General features: G+C 32.2%; 1 protein-coding gene across 3 annotated transcripts in view; it reads left to right on the forward strand.

The window, feature by feature from the left end:
- The window catches only part of LOC127715045 (stromal interaction molecule 1-like), a 50293-nt gene that overhangs the window by 15303 nt on the left and 16753 nt on the right, over positions 1-18237 (forward strand). For all 3 annotated transcript variants that reach the window (XM_052221062.1, XM_052221063.1, XM_052221064.1), the window contains exons 3-10: positions 2793-2907; positions 5852-5963; positions 7648-7766; positions 8724-8898; positions 10341-10431; positions 11181-11267; positions 14611-14775; positions 17890-17990. In XM_052221062.1, the coding sequence (XP_052077022.1) occupies positions 2793-2907; positions 5852-5963; positions 7648-7766; positions 8724-8898; positions 10341-10431; positions 11181-11267; positions 14611-14775; positions 17890-17990 (965 nt within the window). The remainder of the gene's footprint in view (positions 1-2792; positions 2908-5851; positions 5964-7647; positions 7767-8723; positions 8899-10340; positions 10432-11180; positions 11268-14610; positions 14776-17889; positions 17991-18237) is intronic.

Raw genomic sequence — 18237 nt, forward strand, 5'->3', positions numbered from 1 at the left:
AGGGAGTTCCAACACATGTGCAAGTCATATGAAAAGGGGGGGAGATTCCAATCATATTTCCCCAAACAAAAGCATTAGTTGTCGAACAAACAAACAAAAAGCTTGGAACCCCGCGCCCCTCCCCCTGGATAAGCCACTGCTAAATTGATTTTAGAGGTAAAGTAAAAGGTCCAGGACTTTTAGTTTTAGGATTTACAAATTACAAGTCCACTTTGGAAAGTGAAAGGTCAGGTGTAACTCTCGGGAGTGGAGGGACCAAGACTTTTAAATTTCAAAAGATAGATGTCCAACTTTGGAATAAAAAGGTCAAAGACCTTTGGACCTCTGTTTATTAGTAACCCTTCACATCTCCTTTTTTTTTTTAGATATTATATAAAATTGTGTCAAAACTTATATATATATATAATTAGGATCTGTTGAGATGATATTAAACTTATATATGAAATGGTTTCCTGATTTGTTTTAAATTAGACCGTTAGTTTTCTCAATTGAATTGTGTTATATTTTTCATGTCTGGGCCTTTTATAGACGACTATATGGTATGGGTTTTTCTCATTGTTGAAGGCTGTACCATTGCTTATAGTTGCTTACATCCACTCATTTGATCTCTGGTGGATAGTTGTGTCATTGCATTGGCAATCATACCACATCTCCTTATTTTTAAATTCTTACTTGTATATCGTCAACTTTTCAAGATAATATAGTGTATCCATTAACATGATTAAAAGGGTGTGATATCTTATTTAAAAGTGTCACTGTAAAATTGTCAGTGCACCCAGTCAAATTATAAAGTGAATCATAGACGACTATACGGTATGGGTTTTTCCTCATTGTTGAAGGCTGTAACGTTGCTTATGATTGCTTACATTCACTCATTTGAGCTCTCATTGTCTCATTGGCAATCATTTCACAAAAAATGTTAAACCCCGCCACATTTTTGCACCTGTCCTAAGTCAGGAGCCTCTGGCATTTGTTAGTCTTGTATGTTTTTTAATTTTAGTTCATTTATAGGTTTTGGAGTTTAGTATGACGTCCATTTTAACTGAACTACCCCCGGTAGTACACATTTTTGTTTAGGGGCCTACTGAAGCCCGCCTCTGGGTGTGAGATTTTCTCACTGTGTGGAAGACCCATTGGTGGCCTTCAGCTGTTTTCTGCTCTTCGGTCGGGTTGTTGTCTCTTTGACACATTCCCCATTTCCATTCTCAATTTTACTATATGGTATGGGTATTTCACATTGTTGAAGGCCACCAATGGGTCTTCAATGCAGCCAGAAAATCCAGCACCCGGAGGTGGTCCTCAGCTGGCCCCTAAATAAAATTGTGTACTAGTTAGGTGAAAATGGACGTCACACTAAACTCCAAAACATATAAATGAACTAAAATTAAAAAACATACAAGAATGCATGTATACTGGATCCATTAAAACATGTAAAAGGGTGTGATATCTTATTAAAGTGTCACTGTAAAATTTTCAGTGCACCCAGTCATATATAATGAATCATTGTACATGATACAGTCCAGGGCTCTACTAAATCACATATATAACATAACAATGTACACATATAGTCATCATGTGTACATAAAACGGAGGAGTCTTAATTTATGTAAATAAGCTGTCAATTTTATAACATCAATCAGGTAGTATTTACAAAGGAATACCATTATGAATTATGAATTATGAAATTATGAAAATATTTATAAGTTGGAGTATGAAAAAATATGTGTACATAAAACGGAGGAGTCTTATTTTATGTAAATAAACTGTCAATTTTATAACACCAATCAGGTAATATTTACAAAAATTGTGACAAATGAATACCATTATGAATTATGAATTATGAAATTATGAAAATATTAAAAAATTAAGAGGATAAAAAAATATTACAATGAATTACAAACGAAATGTAAATGTTTATTTGAATACATCCATAAATGCATTATTATATATGTAAATAGAAATCATATATAGGTGTTATTGAACAGATGGTATCTATATATATAGCATGTCAATACATTACATATGTAACAGATTGTTTTCATATACATGTACGTGAGTTAGGATAAGTACATTGTATAATATGTAATTTATGCAATTGGCCTTAAATGATAAGGTATTTCAAGAATGTGGAAAATTTCCTTCATATATATTACTAGTGGCTCAAATCAAAGAGACTGGAAATGAATGATCTACATGATAAACGCTTTTAGCTCTTAACAGATCTTCATTCAAAATTAATAAATGAGAGCCTTAAATCAAAAATATTTCATTCAAGTTCATAAACCAATGCTAACTGTTTGATTGAACCTTAAATCAATAATATTTCAATCAAGTTTAAAAACCAATGCTGATTGTTAATTTGTATTCCAAGAATTATGCCCCTTGAAAATATAAAGAAGTTAAAAAAAATTGGCCTTTGAGCAATTTCACCCTTGCAGTTCTTGACAATTTGGATAAAATATACATCAACAATATCTTGACTGTTCTTGAAACCAATAACGATCATGACGATCAAATCTTATTTGAGTTATGCCCCTTGAACATATAACTTATGTGAAATTGATAATTGTTATATACAGTTAAGAGGTCTCTTTTTGGTTTGGAAACCAGTGACAGTTCATTGTTTTTAATGAGTTTTAATTATGACACAATACTACTCAACTGCATTAATTTTCATTTTCTTAGAACAACCAGTATATCACCTAAACAATTGTTGAAAAAAATTGCTCACATGCATGTATAATTTGAAAATTGGAGTCTTCAAAATTGTTAAATTTTCTGTTTATTTTCAGTTTCTGAAAGAAGAATTACAGTACACAGGAGGATCTGAACGGGTGGCTATATTCCATAATAATGATTCCTTGATCTCTGTGGATGATTTATGGAAAGCATGGATGAAATCAGATGGTGAGAATATGGTGATACAACATTTATGTACAGTTTACTCAAAAATCACTCATGGGGGTGATTTTTCATAGTGAATGCCTTTGATTCACTTTGAAATATATCTCTTCATATCAGGGTTCTCGTTAAGACGCGTATGTATACGCGTCCTGAATGCATGAAAATTGAGCTGGACGCATCATTTTTAAAACCCTTGAGTCCCCGGGACGCGTTTGTTGTATCCCCTGAGTCCCAAACTCATCTTTTTGCCAAAAATATTCATGATTGTCGCGTTGTTTTGATAGGAAACTAAAACGGAAGTCAATGTTGAACAATTTATGTAATGCGTAGATGAATATTTTTGTTGACTGATAACTATTTTTTGAAATTAAACGTCTTTCATTGATGATCCTAAAATATATAATTCTGTTCAAACTGATTAATAAATATGTAATAGTTACTATTACAATTAGTTACCGATTTTTTTTAGAAAAATTTAGATTTAATATTTCCACGAGTTGAACTTCACGTATTTATCCAAAGAAAGTAACAAATTTTGAGAACTTGAAATGAAATGATATAATATTTCATAACTGTTGCTTCTATGCATAAAATACATCGTAGAACAATATTGATTTGAAATTTTACGGATAAGAATAATTCTACTGGTCTTCGAATGATTTAACATTTTTCTCGTATTGTGCATGTTGAACATCGGGATCGTAAACAAGGTGAAGAATGAAACAAATCCGATTAAAAACTGATTAAAGAATAATTACTATTTAGCCAAGCTCAATATTTTGAACAGTGTTCACTTTAGATTTGCATGTTTTTATATACATGAAATGCATGTATCTCTTCTTAAGTATCAAGGGACTTGTTATAACAATATTTTATTTTTTATTTTATTGCCTGTATTATATACTGTGGATTCATTATTATTCGTTGGATACCAATTTTCGTGGGTTTCGTGGGTACCAGTGAACTACGAATTTAAATGTTCAACGAATTACAAATTTTATATAGGCTTATATGAAGAAATTGACTATACCACGAAATCAAATATCCACGAAAAAGGAAGTTTTCCTCAATCCACGAAAATTGGTGCCCACGAAAATAAATGAATCCACAGTATTTAACCCGTAAGTGGCTGTTTTTGGGTGCTATGTTCAAACATTGGTCTACTGTCTTTCTACCTCCTTTTAGGTTTGCCTTTTGATATTGATAAAAATTATGACTTGAAGAGGAATGGTTGTAGGGTGTCATAGGGAATCACTGATTCACAATGAATCACTCCTCACAAGCAATTGATAACCTTTGATAATCTGTAATACCTTAAGGCATAAATTTGCCTTTGGTTGCTTATAACTTAGAGTCAAACCCAAAGACTTTAAAATAGCTAATTGTTGTTAATCTATGTTTAGCCTTTGACAGTTGGGATTAAGAGAAAACCAAACAGCCCACAGTCAGAGTATAATTTCCAAATAGATATAGGAAGATGTGGTATGAGTGCCAATGAGACACTCTCCATCCAAGTTACAATTTATAAAAGTAAACCATTATAGGTCAAGGTACGGCATTCAACACAGAGCATTGGCTCACACCGAACAGCAAGCTATAAAGGGCCCTAAAAAATTACTAGTGTAAAACCATTCAAACGGAAAAACCAACGGTCTAATCTATATAAAAACGAGAAACGAGAAACACGTATGAACTACATAAACAGACGACAACTACTGTAATCAGATTCTTGACTTAGGACAGGTGCAAACATTTGCAGCGGGATTAAACGTTTTGATAGTACCAAACCTTTTCCCTTTTCTGAAACAATAGTATAACATCACAACATAGAAAAACACACTATAAAATATCAATTGGAAGGCTTAACTCAATCAAAAAACGTAAATTAACACACAATGAATGAATAAATTTGACCTGTGACACCTGAATGCAAATACACAGTTAATAAAAAATTACAAGGGATAAATAATTAAAGTCAAAAGTAAATAAACAGGTTTAAACAAAGTTAAAGTATGATATCACTGTGAAATTTCAAACAATTTATAGAAAATCATCACTTTTGAAGAAACCTGCATCATATTATACACAGGTAAATGAAAATAATTTTGTTGTTAAGTATACTTCTTCTGTGTGTATAAAATCTTCCATTTAGGAATACCAAGAAATTTCTTTAATATCAATAAAACTTATCTAACACTTGGTACATATGGGGTGAATATGGTTACATTGTCTTCCTTCCCACTGCTTTTTGTCAGATAGGGCAACATTGTCTTTCTGCACACTTGTTCCTTGTCAGCTTCGAATTCTGATTATTCTTGATCCTTTCACAGTATGCAACTGGACAGTAGAAGTAGATGATGTGTAATATGCTCTTAATATTATTTTGTTTTGTGTTATCAGATTACAACTAGAGAGTAAATGATGTGATCTATTGTTCTGATTTTGCATATAAAAATAAGGTGATGTAGCTATATATAGTATGATTGCCAATGAGACAATTATCCATCAAAGTTCAAATAAAGTGGATGTAAGCAATCATAGGCAACCGTCCATCCTTCAACAATGAGTAAAACCAATACTGTATAGTCGATTATAAAGGGCCTGATATAAAAAATACGAAACAATTCCTTTCACAGTATGCAACTAGAGAGTAGATGATATCATCCATTGTTCTGATTTTTCTTGTTCTTTTCACAGTATACAACTAGAGATGTAGAGTAGATGATGTGATCCGTTGTTCAGATTTTTTGTGTGTTTTTCACAGTTTACAACTGGACAGTAGATGATGTGATTCATTGTTCTGATTTTTCTAATTCTTTTCACAGTATACAACTGGAAAGTAGATGATGCAATTTAATGCTCTGATTTTTCTTGTTATTTTTACAGTATACAACTGAACAGTAAATGAAATAATCCCTTGTTCTGATTATTCTTATTCTTTTCACAGTATACAACTGGACAGTAGATGATGTGGTCCATTGGTTAGATTCACATGTACATTTACCACAGTACAGTGCTACCTTTAGGGCACATAATGTGAATGGACGTTCTATGCCTAGGTAAGAAATCTGCATATTTAAAAAGATCTGAAAATACAATTTTGTCATACAGAGCTTAATAGAGTATTGATTTAAGATTTCTGTTATTTGGTTAGACCTAAATGTTTAAATATACACCAGTACACTGCTGCACATTTCTCAATACAACATTTTTTATTGAATACTAGGACAGAGAAAAAAAATTGTTTTTTTTGCATTGATGAACTGTGGGATGTTAATGCTTAGAAATAAATGTGTCGTGTCATATGGAATGATTTCAATAAGACAACTAAATACCAGAGTTCATTTGACGAAGATATACGCATTTATAGGTCACTGTACGGCATTCAACAATAAGAAAAACCCATACCTCGTAATCAACTATTAAAAGCCCTGGCATGAAAATGTGAAACAATGCAACAAGAAAACTAGTGACCTAATTTATAACAATACAATTTACAAAAAACAAATATGACAAACATGCATGAACCAACATGACCAACAAGTACTGAATTACAGGTTTCTGACTTGGGACAGGCATAGAAAGAATGTGGGGCGGGCTAAACATAAATGTTTCTTTATTGAATTCTAATGATAAGTTTGATGATAAAATGTTATAACTTGTAATAGACAAAATTGGTAAAAGTAGTTTACTGTCAAGCTGTTGTCACATAAATTTCAAACATAATATGCACATGTACATTAATTGTGAGGATAACTTTTTTAAATTGTATGCCAGATTATGCTTTTGACATACCACTTCACAGTTCACTAAGGAAGGAAATGTGATAGTGTGAAATCAGTACATATTTTCTCAGGTTAAAGTTTTTGGTTAAGTTTGTTACTATGAAATTTTGGTCTCATTAATCTCACTTTTCATATGTTGTTCATTTGAAAAAAAATAAAATTTCACCTGCTCACACTTTTTTATTCTTCAAAAAGTTAAAAGATCAAAACATTGATTTTGGTGTGGCTTGCTTCATGTATTTTGGGCTGTCACAATTTACACAAATACACAAATTATATAATCTTCCCAAATTCTAACACCTCAGTGGTCTCATGGTAGCTTGCTCGCCTCGAGTGCTAGAGGTCATGGGTTCAAACCCCAGCCAGTCAAACCAAAGACTTTAAAATTTGTATTTGCTGCTTCTCCCCTAAGCATGTGGCATTAAGCAGTAAGAGCAAACACTGGTCGGCTTAGAGTCAGAATAATGTTTCAGGATAAGGTAATATGTCTTCCTGTGAACTGTTACCTTGTGAACTAACACATAAAAAATTTGGCTCAGCGTGTCAGTGTAGTACAAAGCAGGGTTAATCAATATTCATATTACATGAACATGTTCTCGTCCTGAATATGCATATTAATTTGCCGCTTGACATTAACATGATAAATTAAACAGCCATCCATCATCATCAAATTCTAACAATCCACTACTGTGGATTCATTATTATTCGTGGACTACCAATTTTTGTGGATTTTCTGGGTACGGGTTAACCACAAATTTAAATGATCAACGAAGTACAAAATTTCCATAGGCCTGTATGCAGACTTTGGCAAAACTACGAGATCAAATATCCTCAGAAATACAATTTTCATCAATCCATCAAAATTGTCATCCACGAACAATAAATGAATCCACACTATATTGTATATTTAGAACACCCAAATAAACATAATAAATTGAAAAAAAAACTATATTTTCAGACTTGCTATCACTAAAGGGACCAACACATTGAAGACAGAGTTAGGAATCAAAAATGGAATTCACAGACAAAAAATATCAGTTCAGGCCATGGATTTGGTCCTCTTTGGACCTCCAAAAGGTATGTGCAATGCTCCAGATGACATTTGTAAAAGATATACCTGAAGTGCTATATGCATAACAGCTTGTTTTATTAAAACATATGGTGTTAAGGGAAGGTACATTGAAGATGGGGTAACGGACTACAAGGGCAATTTTAGAATTTTGTTTCTATTTTCAATGTTCCAAAGAGTATACGACACCCATTCATAACTCATTATTCTAAGTGCAGTTGCAGTAGATTATTTCAAGCAGAAATTAAAATGCAACTTTTGATAATTACTAGGTTCATCAATCACACAATTTTCATATTAATAAACATTAGTTTATGATTTTACATCACATTTTAATCACTTTTCTTATCGTTTGACAGTGTGCATTTGCAATAAAGCCCCACATCTTTATATTTGTCAATGGAATACTTCAAATTCATATTGCAAAATAAGTGCACAAATGAAACCTTTGCCAGTAGATTATTTCAAGCAGAAATTAAAATGCAACTTTTGATAATTACAAAGTTCATCAATCACACAATTTTCATATTAATAAACATTAGTTTATGATTTTACATCACATTTAAATCAATTTTCTTATCGTTTGACAGTGCGCATTTGCAATAAAGCCCCACATCTTTATATTTGTCAATGGAATACCTTAAATTCATATTGCAAAATAAGTGCACAAATGAAACCTTTTACTTTGTAGCAGAGGTTCATTGTATGTTTTGCCACCTTTAAGGTATGTGCTATACACAGCTTCAGCAAGTTGATTCTACATTTCTAGATTACCATATAGCTTGATTGGCTATTTAAGCTCAATTATGGCTAAAAAAAATTATCTCCCTTTGCACTCTCTTGGGTCAAAAACAGGTATTGATACTCCGACACCATTGACACCTTTAAAATGAAAAATAAATTCCAGAAATGGTAAAACACTCAAGTCAATAGACATATTTTGTTTGTTTGTTTGTTTGTTTTAGATGGTCACAATGTGTTGAAAGACATTGCTCTGATTTTGTCCACATTTGTTGTGGTGGGTGTGTCCTGGTTTGCATATTCACAGAACAAGAGGTCAAAATGTCAACTGGAGAGGATGCTGAGAGAAATGGAGATGTTACAGAAAGCTGATGACGAACTGAAAGATGTTCAGAATAAGTATGTTTTTGTTAGTCCATTACAGTCACACAACTTTCGAGAACAATTATCTTACTCAGACTTAGAAATCATTAGTCTGTTTACGGTCACACAACTTTCGAGTACAATTATCATACTCAGACTTAGAAATGATTAGTCTGTTTACGGTCACACAACTTTCGAGTACAATTATCATACTCAGACTTAGAAATCATTAGTCTGTTTACAGTCGCACAACTTTCGAGTACAATTATCATACTCAGACTTAGAAATCATAGTCTGTTTACGGTAACATAACTTTCGAGTACAATTATCATACTCAGACTTAGAAATGATAAGTCTGTTTACGGTCACACAACTTTCGAGTACAATTATCCTACTCAGACTTAGAAATCATTACTCTGTTTACAGTCGCAGAACTTTCGAGTACAATTATCATAGTCAGACGTAGAAATCATAGTCTGTTTACCATTGTTTACGGTCACACAACTTTCGAGTACAATTATCATACTCAGACTTAGAAATAATTACTCTGTTTACGGTCACACAACTTTCGAGTACAATTATCATACTCAGACTTAGAAATCATAGTCTGTTTTACGGTCACACAACTTTCGAGTACAATTATCTTACTCAGACTTAGAAATCATAGTCTGTTTACGGTCACACAACTTTCGAGTACAATTAGCATACTCAGACTTAGAAACCAACCAATCACAATACTAGATTTGATGTTTTAAGCACAAATTTTGTTCTCCAAATACTGAGTAAAGTTTAAATACTGACAGGTTAGATCAAGTTCATCTTAAACTTCTTGGATTTCTATGCACAAATGATAGAGGAGATTTTTATGCAATTAAATACTACTGTATAATGTGGATTCATTTATTTTTGTGGGAACCAGTTTTTCTTTGATTGCAAAAATTTACATTTTCATGGATATTTGATTTCGTGGTTTAACTGAAGTCTGCATATACAAAGGGTATAGAAAATTTGTATTTCTATCTACATTTTAATTCACGAATCAACTTTACCCACTAAATCCACTAAAACTGGTATTGTTTAATATTTGTTTAAATAATAGTGAATCCACAGTATTCCATGTTTTCATTTCACTACTTATAAATTTATAAGGTCATTCTTAGCTCACCTGGCCCAAAGCGCCCAATTATTCTCTGTTGTTAATTCCTTTGCCAACTTTTCTCTATTTTAAATATTTTCCTCATTATTCTCTAGTATTCTGTAATAAAGGGTCCTTTATATATTTCAGTTTAACTGTGATTTACAATTTCATTATTTCCAATGGACCATCTCAGACATGAAAATGCTATATGGGAAATTTTCTATTTTGGACTTTCTGATTGGTTTAGATGTTATTATTTACAATGATCCTATCAACTGAAAATATGAGGAGAAAAATAATTTCTTAACTAAAAAAAAGTAATTTGTTTGTTTACCCATAGATTAAGTGAAGCAGAAGAATTACAGCAGACGGTCACACAGGAGAAGACAAAGTTAGAAATGAAATACCAGGATGAAATAGAAATGGCTAAGGTATGTTGCAATGGGAATTGGTCAGTAGTTGTGACTTATACATAATTTCATGCTTATGTTACAGCTAATGATTGACCAATGCGATAATTAGATTGTGTTTATTTCTTTAGATAACAGAGTCGAAGCTGGGACAAATCCTCAGGTTTTAACCATATATGAAATACAAATTCAAAAATCAATTTGTTTTGTGTTGACTCGCTAACAATTTGATTAAGATCGATTTTGCAAACCTCCTGATCATATTTGATATGGATATAAAATATCTTTGTGATATCTTTTAACATTTATTTTAAATTGGATTTAAAAATTGTGAATTCTTGTACAGTTTAAGGTAAATACCCAAAAATCCTACCTCCTCAAATTTTGAAGTGCCAGGATGTTTGTAAATATATATGGACCTAGAATTTCTGGGAAAAACAGTTTATGAGATTCCAGTGAAAAAGAACCATTATTGTTTTACTAAATTATATTAACAATTTATATGGTGTAAACATGGTAAAGGACCTGAAAGTAGGGTTCATTTTTGAATCTTGGAAAATGGAATTAAGCTTTCTTATTCAGTAGTTTTACAAAATTTTGGGTTTAAAACTTTTATTCTAATATAAATAAAGGTTTATTGGAGTTTTTGCAATCAATATTTTTTAGTTGCACTGATCTATCACCAGATATGAAAAAATGTTCCGTTGCTAAAAATGGAATCATTAAAATGCTTTATTTCTGTGAATGCAATGATTGTAATCTGTTTGCAGAAAGAAGCAGAAAGACTCAAAATAGCAAGAGAGGGCAGTATTGAGGAAATATCTCGACTTAAACTGGCTGAAGAGGAACTTGTACAGGTACAGGCTGATTTTTATTTTTTATACGCCCGTTTAGGGGACGTAATATGGTATACCGTTGACCGTCTGTCCGTCCGTCCGTCCATCGTCAACATGTCGGACATTAACTCAAAAATGCTTTAACCAATAGGCATGAAACTTTATTGAATTGTTTATATCTATTGACGTGAGCTCCCTTTTGTTTTATATTAATTTCAGATTTACCGTTTCCGAGTTTTAAGGTTTTATTCATTAAAAAAGGGGGGATTTCATAGTTTTCCGACAATAACTCAAGAATGCTTTCACCAACTTACAAGAAATTTTGGTGAATTGTTTATATCTATTGACATGAGCTCCCTTTCGATTTTGATGAATTTTAGATTTTACGTTTCCAAGTTGCAGGGTTTTATTCATAAAAAAGGGGGATTTTCCAGTTTTCTGACAATAACTAAAAAATGCTTTCAGCAGTTCTCATGAAAAGTTGGTGAATTGTTTATATCTGTTGATGTAAGCTCCCTTTAGAATTAATTTAAGATTTTACATTTCTGAGTTATAGGGTTTTATTCATTAAAAAAGGGGGGATTTTCCAGTTTTTCGACAATAACTCAAAAATGCTTTCATCAGTTCTCATGAAACTTTGGTGAATTATTTATAGCTATTGATGTAATCTCCCTTGATTTTCAGAAATTTCAAATATGACATTGAGAAGACATTTAACTTTATTTGTTTATTTACTTAGTATTGCGCAACAGCACAGTGTATTGCACAACAGCAAGAAATCTTTAATTGAATATAAATTCAATTCATATAACCAATTTCAGGTTCTTTGACTACATTTATTCAGAAACCTTTAATATGTCAAATATTTAATTACAATCCAAATTCAGACCTGTATCAAGCTTGAATATTGTGACCATTTTTGCCCCAACTGTTCAGGGTGGGACCTCTGTGGGCGTATCCAGCTGCGCTTAGCGAAGCAGTTTATTTTGGTTTTTTGGGGGGGGTCCAATGATAATTTTTTTACTCGAACATAAGCTTTTACTTCCTGAATGTTACATTAGAAACTGTATTTTAAATAGATTTCTTTGGACTGTCCTATATATTTTTGAAAGATTTTTTTGTGGCTTCTATATGGATATTTTGTTAATAAATATTCTCGATGGAATTCTGGAATTGAACATAGAGTTATTGAATTAATTTCTGTGAATAAACAGAAGTTACACAACTGAATCGTCTAGTACCTTCTTCCCCATGCAAATTTTATACATACATATGAAGCAAACAAAATATTCTGTACAATTAATTCCTTACAATTGAAAGATGGAAAATGCAATACTGTTTCATCTGATCATTTTTGAAGAAAATATCTATGTGAAAAACGCTAAGTATTACTTTGTGTATTTAAATCTTGAAAGAAATGAGGGAATAAAGTATTGTAAATTCAGAAACTATTGCGAGGTTTTTATTAATGCGAAAAATGAGACTAGGTGACTATCTCATTATAACTCTCATTCTGATATCTGTTACATATATCTGTATGCAGATTATCCTGATATCGCAATAATTAATCTCTCATTGTTGTCCATTCATGAAAAATCGCAATAATAAATGCACGCAATAATTTCTGAATTTAAAGTACTGTGGATTCATTTTTATTCGTGGGATATCTATTTTCATGGAATTCAGGGATAAAGGTGAACCACAAAAAAAAATGTTCAACAAGTACAAATTTACATTTTAATGTTTATCATGTTTATGCAGAAATTGGCAATTCCATAAAGTCAGACATCCATGTAAATACAAACTTTCCACAATCCATGAAATTTGGTACCCACCAATATAAACCAATGCACACTAATCCAGTATTTTGTGTTTTTAAGTGTGAATATCTTGAAGAAAATGTCTAGTATGTGAAAAGAACTGCATTATGTCCATGTTGAAAATTAACTGTTAATATTAAAGGGAGGAATTTTTTCATGTGAAAATGTTGAATTAATTTGTAAAAATAGTCCAGAACTGTTTCGTAAGAAAAGTACCATATAGCGGGTTATTTTCATGGGGTGTTTATTTTCGGTTATTTTAGCGGACAAATGAAAATCACGAAAATAAATTTGATGAAAATTTATGCATACGTTCAGTACATTCCAATCATTTGCTAATAGCTATATATCATTTTGTGAATGATCTATCTTTTTCCAGTCGGGGGGGGGTCTCAACATGGGATTTTGGGTACAGTTGTGCAGCTGGAATTTAAAAAACACCCCCATTCATATATTGAATAATTGTGAAATCCCTACCTTTACATATATTTCACAGGGAAATCATAACCCATTCATATATTTATCAGCTCAAATAGTACCTATATGCATATACAATATATCACAATTAGTCAATTACTACCTATTGATATATTTCCTCGGTAAAATTGCACCACATTGATATATTTGACGTATCAAAAAAGGGACCCATTCCAGTGGCACATATGTATATACCTTCATATAGGAAGAGACCCCCCCCGTGTTTCCAGTCAACAGGTCAATAACTGTATTTGTTTGTTTGAACAACATTAATGCCAAAGGGCACGTTACATACAAGTATTTTATAAAGGGACATCATGAGTGCTAATTAAACAATGTATATGTATACCCTTTATGTTTAGTGTCAAATAATTGTAAGAGAGTAAGGTACTTTCAGACTGTTAGGTATTTTACTTTTCTTAATTAGTGTCAAATTATATATATAACAGTTGTAAGTCACTCATGGTAATTTTATAACCTAATTAGTACATCAAAGGTCCGGTCAATTTCGTAACTTTCGTAAAATCTATGTCACCGGTATTTTATTGAATAACTGTAACTGAATATATTCAATAAATAAGACGTCATTCAGCAAAGATATGTTTAACTGTTTTCTGCCTGCCACTTTTTTACAACTTTTTAATAACCACCAATTCAGTATCCGCCAAAATATTTAATTGGAAATTAAGAATCCACCAAAATAAAAAGTTTCAACTCCCTACAGCAAAGTTGGTCTTAGATGGATTTGGCTACTATTTTTAGGTCTTTTTTTGGTCATATAGCTCTTCAAATGTTTCGGTTGTTATACATCTGTACATCCTTGGCTTTCAAATATTTTTCTTTGACTGTTCCTGATAAAGGTAAATCCAGAAAAGCCCTTTAGATGCAAGAAATTTATAAATATAAAAATAAGAAAATGTGGTATGATTGCCAATGAGACAACTCTTCACAAGAGACCAAATGACACAGACATTAGCAACTATAGGTCACTGTACAGCCTTCAACAATGAGTAAAACCCTTACCACATAGTTGTATTGTTTTCATTTTTTTTTTGATTCATTGACAGGTTAGGGGAGCATTAAAGAGGGCCGAGAAAGAGTTGGAGCGATCTCAGTGGGCAACACCAGCAGCCCTGAGAAACTGGTTACAACTCACCTATGAAATAGAACTAGATTATTTCAACAGGAAGAAATTAGCAGCTGATGTACAGTTCAAGAGAGCAAGGGAAGAGGTATGAAATTTTGCTGATACAGTAGCTTAACCTGTTTTCTGTTTAAGAGAGCTAAGGTAGACATTTGATGTTTTGTTGATACAGTAGCTTAACCTGGTTTTCTTCAGTAAAGTACAGTCTAAGAGAGCTAGGGTAGATGTTTGATATTTTTCTGATACAGCAACATAGCCTGGTTTTATCCAGGAAATAACAGTTTAAGAGGATTAAGGAAATAACCCATCATATATACCAGGATTAACATTTTGTATGCCAGATGTGCGTTTCGTCTACAAAAGACTCATCAGTGATGCTAGAATTAAAAAAGTTAAAAGGGCCAAATTAAGTATGAATTTAAAGAGCATTGAGGACTCAAAACTCTGATAGATTTTGGAAACAGTTTGATATTTTGTTGAAATAGTAAGACAGCCCATAAACAGTTGTTAGGACTTTTTGTTTTGCTATGCATATAGAAATTTAGCTGACTTTTTCTTCAGTGTTTAATGAATTACAAATAAAACATGTCTTTAAATCCCAATCACCTTGTTCTCATGGAATTAAATCTGTTGAAATTTGCCATCAGACAAGGGCATATTTTTATAGTTTCCAGATATTTGCATTTAGAGTGGTTAGAATAATATCCTTTTGGTTAATTGCATAGCTTGACTAGTATCCATTTGGGTAATTGCATATCTTGACTAGTATCCTTTTGGTTAATTGCATAGCTTGACCAGTATCCTTTTGGTCAATTTGCATAGCTTGACTAGTATCCTTTTGGTTAATTGCATAGCTTGACCAATATCCTTTTGGTTAATTGCATAGCTTGACTAGTATCCATTTGGGTAATTGCATAGCTTGAAAAGTATCCATTTGGTTAATTGCATTGAAAAAAATGGCATCTAGATATGCTAAACTAAAATTTGACAATGTTTCACTGAAAAGGACAATTTAAAGGTAAGTAAATTTTTTGTTATAAATTTCACAGACAATGTCAATGTTCTTGCATGATCTTGCATGCATTCATATTTTTGTGTTTTATTGAATTTTCATTTCTATGTTGTTTGAATAAACTTTTAAAAGTTAAAGGCCAATGATACAGTGTTAAGAGATCTAGATGTTTTCAATTTTATACGAAAGTCACAAAATACAAATCTATTCAAATAATATTTGTTTATAATCTTTATTGAAATTGTAAAAGCACAGTCCTATTATATTAGACATATAAATCAGTTGGAATTCAATAATCTACATTGGAAACATTGCTCTTCATCTTCTTGCGAGGATTTCCTTTTCATTCGATCAGGTACAACTCCAGAATCCATGATTTATGATATAATATAAAATAAGGAGTTGTGGTATGATTGCCAATGAGACAACTATCCACCAAAGTTCAAATAAAGCAATTATAGGCAACCGTACAGCCTTCAACAATGAGGAAAACCCATAACACACTGTTTGCTATAAAAGGCACAATATGAAAAATGTGAAACAATTCAATTGAGAAAACTAACGGCCTTATTTATAGCATAACAATTTAAAAAAAAACAACAAATATGACAGACATGAACCAAAGACAACCACTGAACTACAGGCTTCTGACTTGGGACAGGCACATACATACTGAACTCATCAGATTGGTACAACTCAGAAAAACATCTAACAAAAACACAGACTAGACATGGTAGGGTATTTATACATCCCTAACAACAAAAAAGACACAAAGAAGGGATCTGAGAATACTGAGTATAATCATACTCCACTTATTTGCATAATTTATTCTGGAAAGTGGGCTATGCAACTAACCAAAATAGACTGCACTGCAATCACCTATTAATTTAAATTGGTAGAGGAAGTCATTTTCTCCCTTTGGATAATGGGAACTTTCTTAAAAGATGTCTCCCTTTAAATAATGTGAACTTTCTTGAAGATTGTCTCCATTTAAATAATGTGAAAATTCTGAAAGATTATTTCCTTTTGGATAATGTGAACATTCTGAAAGATTGTCTCCCTTGGATGATGTAAACATTCTGAAAGATTGTCTCCCTTGGATGATGTAAACATTCTGAAAGATTGTCTCCCTTTGGATAAAGTGAACATTCTGACAGATTGTCTCCAATTGGATAATGTGAACACTCTGAAAGATTGTTTCCTTTTGGATAATGTGAACATTCTGAAAGATTGTCTCCCTTGGATGATGTAAACATTCTGAAAGATTGTCTCCCTTTGGATAGTGTGAACATTCTGAAAGATTGTCTCCCTTTTTATAATGTGAACATTCTGAAAGATTGTCTCCCTTTGAATGATGTGAATATTCTGAAAGATTGTCACCCTTGGATGATGTAAACATTCTGAATGATTGTCTCCCTTGGATGATGTAAACATTCTGAAAGATTGTCTCCCTTGGATGATGTAAACATTCTGAAAGATTGTCTCCCTTGGATGATGTAAACATTCTGAAAGATTGTCTCCCTTTGGATAAAGTGAACATTCTGACAGATTGTCTCCAATTGGATAATGTGAACACTCTGAAAGATTGTTTCATTTTGGATAATGTGAACATTCTGAAAGATTGTCTCCCTTGGATGATGTAAACATTCTGAAAGATTGTCTCCCTTTGGATAGTGTGAACATTCTGAAAGATTGTCTCCCTTTTTATAATGTGAACATTCTGAAAGATTGTCTCCCTTTGAATGATGTGAATATTCTGAAAGATTGTCACCCTTGGATGATGTAAACATTCTGAATGATTGTCTCCCGTTGGATAGTGTGAACATTCTGAAAGATTGTCTCACTTCAGATAATGTGAACATTCTGAAAGATTGTCTCCCTTTGTATGATGTGAATATTCTGACTCCCTTTGAATGATGTGAACATTCTGACAGATTGTCTCCCTTTGAATGATGTGACCATTCTAAAAAGATTGTCTCCCTTTGGATAGTGTGAACATTCTGAAATATCCTACAGACAAATAGAAAAGCTTGATGAAAATATTTGTATTTTCAAAATTCTGAATTTCTCTTCCAGCTAAACTATACTTAAGGTTCAATGTAGAGATTGCCATAATGATTTGAACACAAGAGATGTACAGTTTCTACCTTTTAAATGATCCAAGCTTAATTTTTATTGGCTTTTTTTCAGTGTGAAAGAATGAGTAAGAAGCGAGTAGGAATTTGGGGGTCTTTACGGGTAGCTACCAGTAGCAGCATGGATGAAATGGATCACCAAATAGAAGAAGCCAGGTATTTAAATGTGTACTTTTAGCCTTTGATCTCATTTTTAGGTTAACTGCATATCTGTTAGTAAATTACATGTTAATATTGGCTGAGTTCAAACATTTTAATGGACACTACTTCAAGTTTTGTACATAATATAAATGAAGTTTTATTTTCTGTTGATGTAATACTTTAATTTCAGAATGCTTATAAAACATTCTGTTGACATATATATATATATATATACAGAGTTTTTTCTCCTACGTGTTTTTAA

Source organism: Mytilus californianus, unplaced genomic scaffold, assembly GCF_021869535.1.
Source record: "Mytilus californianus isolate M0D057914Y unplaced genomic scaffold, xbMytCali1.0.p SCAF_9, whole genome shotgun sequence".
Classification (NCBI taxonomy): Eukaryota; Metazoa; Mollusca; class Bivalvia; order Mytilida; family Mytilidae; genus Mytilus; species Mytilus californianus.